Source organism: Ciona intestinalis, chromosome 14 (assembly GCF_000224145.3).
Source record: "Ciona intestinalis chromosome 14, KH, whole genome shotgun sequence".
NCBI lineage: Eukaryota > Metazoa > Chordata > Ascidiacea > Phlebobranchia > Cionidae > Ciona > Ciona intestinalis.
The window spans coordinates 314725-325586 of record NC_020179.2 but is presented as its reverse complement, the minus strand read 5'-3'; the positions used below and the strand labels follow the sequence as shown (position 1 = coordinate 325586).

Genomic DNA, 10862 nt, shown 5'->3' with positions numbered 1-10862 from the left:
ACATGTTATCGTTCTCTTTTCTCGTCCGATGGTAGTAAACGAAGAATAATCGTAGCCCAGCGTCGCTAAAATAGCGTTGTTGATTGTTAACAACAAAATTAGAAAATATAGAATTTGGGTATCCTTATTTTCTCCACAAGTTATATAGTAGAGTGGGGAAAATGGGACACCTTGTCATTCTATTTTTTCGTCCCATTTAGTAGTAAACAAAAAAAACATTTAAAGAAGTATAAAATCGTATCCCTACGACTCTCATAGACCGTTGTTAATTGTTTAAAACACGATCAGAAAATGTGGGATTTAGGTGCTCACGGTATCCCCCCCCCCCAATTATGTTTTAACATTGCTTGTTATACAGTGCCGGATGCAGTTGTTGTCCATGGTGAATACGAATTCACTTTCTACAACCCAATTAATGCAAACGATCGTTTAAACTTCGATGAAGCAAACCAAGTTTGTATGGCTGGTGGCGGTAGATTGGCTGATATAAAATCATCTGATGTTCAAGATATGATTACAAACCAACTTGGTGGTTTGGATTTGCATGAAGATGGTTGGGGTGGTTGGGATCGGGGTTATTGGGTTGGTGGGAAGTGTGAGGGTGGTATATCTGATTGGGTGTGGGGAGATGGGACAGGCATTTCTGTGAATGGAAGTTCTAACGAGAACTGGTATCATGATTGTGGGAGATACGAACCACTTCATAGCCATCCTACAAGTCGAGTTATTTTGTACGGGTTCGATTCTTATGGAAGTTGTACCAATGTATTGGGAACGTGGGGAGGTACTCATGATAATTATTATAAGAAGAACTGGATTTGTATGAAAGGTTAGTTTGGATATGTGTATTTAAATGTGCTAATGCAATAAACTACATATGTTTTTGTAAATGTAAGATAATGAGACTCTTGGTGCTTTTATACAACTGCGATAAAGCAATGATGTTTACTACTTCTTAATACTTTGTCTAACAAAACACAACTAATATCTCTTAGTGTTTTGGTGTGGGGTGTATGTGGATTAATGCCCATATGCAATGCCATTCTAATCGGTGATAGTTAAACCATTACTTTACAGACATAGATGACTGTGCCTCAACGCCTTGTCTTAATGGTGGGACCTGCACAGATGGGGTGTCTAGTTTCACTTGTGCATGTGTTAATGGGTATACAGGAGCTGACTGTTCGACAAGTAATTTACTTTTTCATTTTCCATTTTAATTGTTTACCTAGCATAGTACTAAACCTTTTTTTGCAGACATAGACGACTGTGCCTCAACGCCTTGTGCTAATGGTGGGACCTGCACAGATGGGGTGGCTAGTTTCACTTGTGCATGTGTTAATGGGTATACAGGAGCTGACTGTTCGACAAGTAATTTACTTTTTCTTTTTCCATCTTAACTGTTTTCTTAGCAGTAGTATTAAAGTATTTTTTTACAGACATAGACGACTGTGCCTCAACGCCTTGTCTTAATGGTGGAACCTGCACAGATGGGGTGTCTAGTTTCACTTGTGCATGTGTTAATGGGTATACAGGAGCTGACTGTTCGACAAGTAATTTACTTTTTCATTTTCCATTTTAATTGTTTACCTAGCATAGTACTAAACCTTTTTTTGCAGACATAGACGACTGTGCCTCAACGCCTTGTCCTAATGGTGGGACCTGCTCAGATGGGGTAGCTAGTTTCACTTGTGCATGTGTTAATGGGTATACAGGAGCTGACTGTTCAACAAGTAATTTACTTTTTCTTTTTCCATCATGACTGTTTACTTAGCAATGCATTAAAGTATTTTTTTTAACAGACATAGACGACTGTGCCTCAATGCCTTGTCTTAATGGTGGGACCTGCACAGATGGGGTGGCTAGTTTCACTTGTGCATGTGTTAATGGGTATACAGGAGCTGACTGTTCGACAAGTAATTTACTTTTTTTTCCATCTCAACTGTTTACTTAGCATGCATTAAGTAGTTTTTTTAACAGACATAGACGACTGTGCCTCAACGCCTTGTCTTAATGGTGGGACCTGCACAGATGGGGTGGCTAGTTTCACTTGTGCATGTGTTAATGGGTATATTGGTGATGACTGTTCGACAGGTAAAAATATATTTTCTTTTTCCATCATGACTGTTTTCTTAGCAGTGCATTGAAGTATTTTTTTTAACAGACATAGACGACTGTGCCTCAATGCCTTGTCTTAATGGTGGGACCTGCACAGATGGGGTGGCTAGTTTCACTTGTGCATGTGTTAATGGGTATACAGGAGCTGACTGTTCGACAAGTAATTTACTTTTTTTTCCATCTCAACTGTTTACTTAGCAATGCATTAAAGTATTTTTTTTAACAGACATAGACGACTGTGCCTCAACGCCTTGTCTTAATGGTGGGACCTGCACAGATGGGGTGGCTAGTTTCACTTGTGCATGTGTTAATGGGTATATTGGTGATATATGTGAAGCAGGTAAAAATATATTTATGAGTTGTTATCATCATTAACACTTGATGTTAGATCTATGCAAACCCAACCCATGCAACCATGGAACATGTAACCACGCACCTACTGGATATCGATGTATTTGCCAAGATGGATATGTTGGTGATCATTGTGAAACAGGTTACAATCATTTGTTTGTTTGTTCTTGTTTAACTAAGTTATGAACAGATCTGTGCGAACCCAACCCATGTAATAACAGTGGTAGTTGTGTGAGGGCTGTTGAAAGTTTTACTTGCGATTGTCAACCTGCTTTTACAGGACAGCTTTGTGCTGAAGGTTTGTTTTTATTTCCAACAATCACATTATCTTATTTGTCGATGTTTCAGCTAAATTTGAAGAAAATGATTTGAATGAAAACCTTTTTCATATAAATTATCAAGCCAGCAGTTTGTCGTCGTTTTCCAGATCAAGCGATCTGTGTGAATTAAACAAACAAGCGGGGCTTGTTATTATAAAAGATTTGCAAACACAACAAGTTATTGAAAATCAAACAAGTTCAATGTATAATGGTGAAGAGGTGCAACTGTGGATCGGAGCCAAGAAAACGAGCGATGGTAAAATAACCATAATTAAGTTGGTTTTATATATACTGTCGCTGTCAGGCATATTTTTAATATTTTGAAGTGTCACACCCTAATAAAGACGACCTGAATGGGACGTTAAAACGTTGGTTAGCAATTGTTTTGCTGAAAGAGCCAAAATACAGGTTTAAGTTTGTTTTGTTTAAAAGTTGTTGTCGTTGGTTCCAGGTTGGTTCTGGTTGGATGGAAGTCACATGACCTTCCAATACTGGAGTGAAACAGGAAGTGATGTCATAGGGAGTTGTTTGAAGATGGTCAGCCAATCAGGAAGCCAGGAATTACGATGGCTTCCCGGGGATTGTGATGAAACAATGGGCTATATTTGTGAACAACCAGGCATTTGTTTGAATGTTTTATTTAAGTTATTGGTGAAGAATCTTTTCATTATGTTATCTACTAACCCCTAACAAATAATCCCCCCATAACCCCTAACTGCCTAAAGGTATGAAATATATTTTGCAGTAAACCTTGTTGATCCTTGTGAAGTGATAGAATGTTACAACAGTGGGACGTGTACAAGTAGTGGGGCTCATTATCATTGTCAATGTGTGGAGGGATATGAAGGGGAGGATTGCGCAACAAAAATATCAGGTATTTACTTCATAATCACACTTGTGACATCATATTCACACTTATTCATAGGACTAACTTTTTTTAAGCTTCACACAAAAGCTGGGGTGACATTGTTAAAATACAGTTACACTCATAGTTGTCAAACATAAAGAACCTCATTGATTAATGTGGTGAATGCAATATACTCTGGCTCTGTTTGTTTGTATTAATATGATGTAACAACAGACTCATCTTCAACACAATTGACCATTATTATCGCGCTGAGTTGCGTTATTGGATTTCTATTACTGGTTGTCATAGCAACAGTGTTGTACTTCGTCAGGTAAGCAGTGTTTCCAGGTAAATACTTCACCAGTGTTGCGAGTTTATTTTTTCCACAGGAGACAACCTGTTGTTGATAAAACTGTTGGTCAACACCGCAATAAAGCGTTCAAGGGTAAAAAAATTAAATTTAAATTAATTTTTTTATATTTTAATCTAATTTTAAATCAAACTTTTTTATATTTCCCACTAGATGATGTTTTGTATGAATATATTGAAGATGTTTATGTCAGTTACAATATTGAGAAAAACAAACTTTTGGAACGATTCGAAGAGTTGAGTTCTAACTTCAATTTTGGGTTCATGGCTCAATTTGTGGATATGGTATTTCTATATATATGTTTAATTGTTATTTCTATCTTTTATGTCAAATTTTTCTTCCAGCCGAAAAAAGCAGATTTTAAGAAAAACGTTGGCCCGAATAAGATTTGTAAGTTTTTTTTACTTTGTGATTTTGTTTCCATGTTTATTGTTCTAATACCCGAACTTGTTTTTCAGTCAAGATAATGTCCGAGACATTAGAAGGGGCGTATGTAAATGAGGGAAATCCCCAGGTAAATGGGTTAGCTTTTACCCCAATTATATTTACCCCGAATATTTTTACACAGGTTTTTATCGCGAGCCGTGTCGATTGTTTGAAGTTGTGGGAATCGATTATGATGCAACAATGCCGGGTGATTGTTGGGTTTCCGGAAAAAAACGAAAAGGTTATTGTGATGTAACAATAAAAGTGATTGTCGCAATTAAGCATGGAAATAACATTATTATTAATATGCTCCTGTTGCTACTATGCATGATATTATATTAGCTCTTTATTATACGAAAGTTTCTTTTGCAAAAATCGACTATTTCCTATATTACGTCATGACTGGTAACAGCAAAAGCAGAATACTAATAATGTTATATCGATGCCCAAAAATAATTTTTCAGGAAGTTCAATTTCTAATATTATGTTATTCTTGTTTCCAGTTTTACCCCGGAGTGAGACTTATTGCAACCTATGGAAGCATCAAAGTTTTAACAGTCGAGAAAAAATGTTTCAAATATTTTTCGATCGTTGAAATTGAGGCTTCGAACCAGACAAGTGAATATGAAAGTGTAAGTTTATTTATTATATTTTTGTTTGTTTATTATAATTATTTATGTTTTTCTTTAGGTTTCTCGTAAGATAAAACTGTTTCAGTTCAACAATTGGTCTGATTGTGACATCATCAATAGTAGATTTGTTTGGTTCTCAAACAAAGTTTTGGAAAGTTTGTCAAAACTTCCCGATCGTTCGTCAGTCATTGTGTACGGAAGGTATGTAACAATTGTAACAATGGGTGATTGTCTTCTCTTAAATATCATCAACTCAATGTAATATGTTGGGTTCAACAGCCACCCTTGTAGTTGACTGTTTACAAAAGAAATTTTTACCCGTACCGTATTTTTAATGAATGTTTTTTTCAGATTTTTTAGCAGCAAAAATTTACATATGCCTATTGCCTAGCACAAGTAACAGAATATTTTGTTGACAATTCCCTCCTTTTTTGTTTTAATTAATTTGATCTTTGCTATTGTATTTTAAAATGCTTGTGTTATTACTTTCACTATGACATCACAATGTTTCAGTGACTCAGCAACTTCATTGTTTGTCGCTTATCAACAACTTACTCGTTGTTTAAAACGTGAAAATCAAATCAACATTTTTCAACATGTTGTTCAACTCAGAAAACTAAACGCTGCGTTCTTCGCAAATCTGGTATGTTGCTTTAAGGATTGGGTTCAATGCTAGATGCTGCCACCATTGTAGATATGTGTATTCTTCCAGTTCTTGGGCAAGATACTTAACAGCTCCAACCCAGTGGTCACTACTGGGCTGTCTGAATTAAAAAAAATAATTCTTTACGAAGTTACATATGTGGTAACTCGTAAGCAAACATGAGGTGCATAAGACAGAATACCAACGACTGTCGTTTTCCAAGTTACATTCATTCATATTTATGTTTGTATTTAACCAGTGTTGCACATTCCAGGAATTATACATTCTGCTCCACCAGTTATTAGTTGAACAACACCACCTTGGCAACACTGACCTTCATCTAGCAGATTCTCAGGAGGAATCAAAGTTGTTTCTTTAATTAACTTATTTAAATCGTTAATTGGTAAATTACTTTCCAGATCAACCAGGATTCAACGAGAATTCGATTTTCTTCAAAAGACAGGTAACTATAGTAACCTTGGTGACATATATTGTTACATTACAATCAACTTTATCAATGTTGTTCAGTCAAGCACGAAGTTCACGCATCAGTGACTTTAACCGGTGGTTGTGGACCAACAACGGTAATTATGACATCACAGTCAGCACATGGTATATTGTTTCTATGATCGCAGGTTTGCCTGACTCCTGTGGAAAAAGTTGAAAACTTTTGGACAAAAGTTTTTGTTGAGAATCCTGATTTGATTATCAGTTGTGACAAAACAAAGGTCTGTTGTGATGTCATCAACCCTATTATGATGTCATCAACCTTATTGTGATGTAGTGTTGTTAATTGTTACAGAGTTTGAAAGATTTTGGACTTGCTGGTAAATTGAAACAAATATTGGGAGAAACATCATTGGAATGGAAACCTGATGCGAATTTAATAAAAATAAGAAAGAATAATACCACGGTAATTTAATAACTTAGTTGTGATTGTTTAACCAAAGTATGTTTAGCGCACAGTTGCAATAACATTTTTGGAAACAATGAGGAGCGCTGAAGATTTGATTCAAATTTCAAATATTTTCCGACAATCTTTTGAAAACCTTTCGAGGGTTGTCGTGGTAACCAGGTAATTACATCATACTGTGTTGATTATGATGTCATAATAGTTTGTTTATAGTTGGGAAAGCGTAACAATGGTGGCATTGTCCCAACTAATTGAAAGAATCGAGTCCGAATCAAAATTTGACATTTTTCGCATCGTTCGTGATCTGAAACTGTTCATCACAATGGTAGGGTGTGTGATGTCATAATATGTGATGGCTTAATGCGTCATGTCATAATGTATTATTCATCAGGAACAATACGAGTTACTTTACAAGTGTTTGTTACATCACAATCATGAAGCGAATCTTTATGCCAACTCTATTTGTTGAAGATTTTAATTTGTTCTAATATGATGTAATGTTCAACATTGTCACTGTTATTTTGACATAAACATCGCTGAATATTATTAATTGTTGTTCGAACCACCTATGCTGCGCAATAATATAATTATTTAAAGTTTATTAGTTGGCCTGTTCCTGGTGTGTTTTGATTAAGCAGGGTTGACTGTCGTTGCGCCAACCCGCGAAAATAAATAGGTGGTCCATGAACGACTTGCTTTATCCCTGCGTGGATGGGCAGCGACAGTCGTTATAACACGATGCTGTGGCGCCGTGACGCAGAGGTTTGGGCAGAAGCTCAACGTTTCTAAATTAAATATCTTTTCATACTATACCTGTTTTACAGCTTCTTGCCACCATTTTGGTTGTGTGTGTTCTTGGGCAATAGTCTACATTTAAACATCTTTCCCAAGGACACACACGATCAAAATGGCTACATTCAGCCTTGAACCCTTAACTCCTGTGCTACCACTATTGTTCAAATACCGCAGTTTTATTATAGATATTAATACTGCAGCTTTTTGTTTTCTATTTTAAAACAACATAACACAATAAACGCGCTGTTTCTCTTTGTATTTAGAAGCAACCAGATAATTCAATGCAGATAAACCAATTAAGCAGCATTAATAAGTTTACAGTCTTTACCCAATACAACCAAACAAATTAGTTTCTTTTAAATTTCCGTTTTCTAAAATCACCCCTTGGTTTTGACTTTTGGAACTTCTTATAATCGCCGTCCGTATACTCGTGTGGGGTGAAGGGTCGCTTTTGTGGGCTAGCTTGTACATTCTTACCACGAGGTGAATGATAGCCACCTCGTTTCCGACCCTTGTAATGGTCGGGCACAAACTCACTTACTCTCTCACGTAACGAACCAACCGGTGTTTCCGGCAAACTTGAAGAATGCCGAGTGTTTAGACCTTTATTCAAACCACCACGTTGTTTGACCAATTTCCTCAAAACCTGTGTTTGTCGTTGAGTATCATGATACGCATCTGATGGAACATCAAGGATCTTCCCGAACGTCTTCGGCTCTTCTTTGACGACCTTTTTCTCCTCTTCCTGTCCGGGAAGCTTCTTCAGTTTCCACACAAAGTTACCCGAGAGCATATTTTTGAGGGTAAGTCTTTGACTGGCATCACTTTCCGACAAACTTCTCTTTACCTTCCCATCTGCTTCATCAGTAGGCATGTAGATAAGGAAAGGATTCCAACCCTCTTTATTTATCCTTTCAACTTTTTGTTTTATCTCCGGAGTCGCTACCTCGCTTTGCGTGCTCACAATATTCAATGATTTGTCGCCATCTGAAACATTCCCATCTTCACTAAAACTTCCCAACAAGCTTGAATTCTTAACCAACGAATACTTTGATTCCGAACTTTCCATATTCATTGATGAATCAGTTTCCATGCGTGATTGAAATGATAAATCATGTGGGCAGTGCAATAAGTTTGAATAATCATCTTCCAACTTAGCTGGGGCTGGGAACCTGGTTTCAACTTTCTCCAGCCCTCCATTATCTGACTTAAACACCTTATTTCTTGCTTCTACTACAAGTTGATGAACAGCCAACACATGTTGGCGCAGCAATGGTGGGATGGGGTTACAACAAGCCAGAACACCTTGTGCTTCACGTGGTAATATCTCCGCTATCTGCAGCAGCATATGGTTGGGCAACACATACCCACAACTCTCATCCTCCTGCCTAGCGAGTCCATCCCTCCATGCAAATATCAACCTCAGCGCTTCTATTTGCTGCGGCCTGAAATCTTTTTTTCCTCCCCTTCTTTTATGTTTTTCCAGCAGAACAAGATGAGAGGTGTCATTAGTGATCGGTTTTTCATATTTTAAACAACAGATATCACGGCTTTTATCAATTACTTTGTGCAGTAACCCAGGATCCCCAGTTTTAACGAGATCCAACCTCATCATGTCATATACATATAACAGGTAATGAGTGTCTCCCTATAAAAGAAAAATAGAATTACAATGTTTTGTAACATAACATTATAATATAAGAGGGTAAAAGAAGAGACATTTCTGTTTTCATTTTCTTTTCTCAGCCCAAAAAATTTAACAGAATTATATAACTGCCGCCCAGCGACTTTAAAAGAGCGTTGTTAATTGTTTAAAGATTCTCCACTAATAGCAATATTTATTCGTTCCATCATTAAACCATCACCTGTGCATATAGAAGCATCTCTTTAGGTAAAGGTCTAATCCTCCAATCAGCTAGCTGGTACTTTTTATCAGCTTGTACATTGCAATAATGTGTAAGAAGATAATCAAGAGAATGTCTTTGAAGGCCTAATGCTCTTGCTGCTTGACCTGGTATAATAGATGAAGTTACATAAAAGCAGAAATACAAAATGAAATCTCATGAGGATTGTTTATCTGTATGGCTGACAGCTGACAGAGTTTAGACAACCCATTAGTGACCACTGGGTTGAAGCAATTACCAACAAGTGTCTTGCCTGATGACACATATGCCCACAAGGGTGGCAGCGACAAGCCATGAACCCACTACCTCTTGGTTCAGGGCAAGCGCTAACCACTATGGCAAATCACCTTGATCTACAAAAGAACATAACTGCTTACCCGTATCGAATAGATTTACAACATAAATCCCAAAGTCACGTTGTAACCAAATAATATCCGAGTCCGCTCCATGGAAAACTTTAATGATGTTAGGATTTGCAAAAACTTGGTTCAAAATATTCAATTCCGCTCTTAATGCAATTGTGTCAACAATGTAGTCTTTCGTTCGTGTGGACAACTGGAAATCAAGTTTTACTCATTTAATCTAAATATTTGAGTGTTTTTTCAAGGTTTTAACACAATAGTAATAAGGCTTGAACAGGTAACTTCTGAATTATAGGCAGGCGGTTAACTATTGTGCTTGGTGCTGGACAAAAAAATAACCTGAAAACGTATATATATTCATGGATATCCATTTTGTTCTAGTGAATAACGCCTGCCATGCGAGAATAAAATAATCGCCCAACAACGAACCTGCATCAAGCAAGTTATTCCTTGATACGAACGATATGAATGAGCTTCCAAATCAACAGCTATCTCTGATGCTTCCTTCAGTTCATCCATTAACTTATGTAGTGCATTTACTTGATCAACAAATATACAGGAATCTGGATCTATTGGGCCATACCTGTGTGAAAATAAAAGGGATGATATTAAAAAGATGAAAACTTGGAATCTCTCGGCAGTTTCAATACAAACATGGCAGTCCATATGTAAGATACGATTTTCATTTGTAAGGTTTCACGAAAGCATTTATGGGTTGTCTAAATTATCAGCCAGCATACCTAAAAAATCCTCTTGAAACGAAAACCCACAAAGTTACATACGTAGTAACTCGTAAGCAGGCACAAAGTGTATAAAACAGAACACTCGTATTATAACGACTGTCAATATGCCTCGCCACGCAAGAGTAAATAAGTTACATTCATTAATCCACACACTCATATAAACTACATACTTGACAGGGGTTGGTTTTTCCAGTTGTGAGGACAAAGGTTTAAAATGTTGAAGTTCATATTTATACGGATGATCATATATTGCTAAGTCTCCAGCTTTAGAATGTCGTACTTGTTGTATAAGGTTGGATATAGCGAGTGAATTGCCTTCATTTTCACTTAAGTTGTCTAAAATAACAGATTCTGCTTTAGATTTCAAAACAGCCTATTCTACAAGGCCTCTTTGCAATAATTATTCAAAATTATTTATTAAAAGATTTAAGGTTGTTA

The 10862-nt window shown here is 36.7% G+C and overlaps 2 protein-coding genes across 2 annotated transcripts in view; one reads left to right on the top strand and one right to left on the bottom strand.

Annotated features, from left to right (window-relative positions):
- Positions 1-291: 291 nt before the first annotated feature.
- LOC100183806 lies at positions 292-7221 on the top strand. Its single transcript, XM_026837623.1, has 30 exons — positions 292-829; positions 1078-1191; positions 1258-1371; positions 1440-1553; positions 1620-1733; positions 1803-1916; positions 2165-2278; positions 2345-2458; positions 2507-2611; positions 2660-2767; positions 2818-3045; positions 3241-3408; positions 3535-3663; positions 3871-3967; positions 4026-4081; positions 4160-4290; positions 4351-4396; positions 4465-4520; positions 4575-4673; positions 4936-5064; positions 5123-5265; positions 5578-5707; positions 5982-6073; positions 6127-6170; positions 6236-6291; positions 6343-6435; positions 6510-6620; positions 6667-6782; positions 6834-6945; positions 7012-7221. The coding sequence occupies exons 1-30, from the start codon at positions 292-294 to the stop codon at positions 7087-7089; spliced, it is 3663 nt and encodes a 1220-aa protein (XP_026693424.1). The 3' UTR covers positions 7090-7221.
- Positions 7222-7653: 432 nt separating this feature from the next.
- Positions 7654-10862, bottom strand: part of LOC100181437 (exosome component 10-like) — a 3866-nt gene continuing 657 nt past the window's right edge. Inside the window, exons 2-6 of the mRNA XM_026837622.1 lie at positions 10595-10797; positions 10111-10264; positions 9697-9874; positions 9281-9426; positions 7654-9063 (exon numbers count right to left, since the gene is read on the bottom strand). Of these exons, the coding sequence (XP_026693423.1) occupies positions 7762-9063; positions 9281-9426; positions 9697-9874; positions 10111-10264; positions 10595-10797 (1983 nt within the window). The 3' untranslated portion in view covers positions 7654-7761. The remainder of the gene's footprint in view (positions 9064-9280; positions 9427-9696; positions 9875-10110; positions 10265-10594; positions 10798-10862) is intronic.

Excerpts from the sequence above, each read along its gene's own strand:
- LOC100183806 (XM_026837623.1), top strand. The coding sequence starts at position 292 with ATGTGGGATTTAGGTGCTCACGGTATCCCCCCCCCCCAATTATGTTTT. Across the intron at positions 2,279-2,344 it reads AGGAGCTGACTGTTCGACAA|ACATAGACGACTGTGCCTCA; the intron begins GTAATTTACTTT and ends TTTTTTTAACAG. Across the intron at positions 2,612-2,659 it reads TGGTGATCATTGTGAAACAG|ATCTGTGCGAACCCAACCCA; the intron begins GTTACAATCATT and ends AGTTATGAACAG.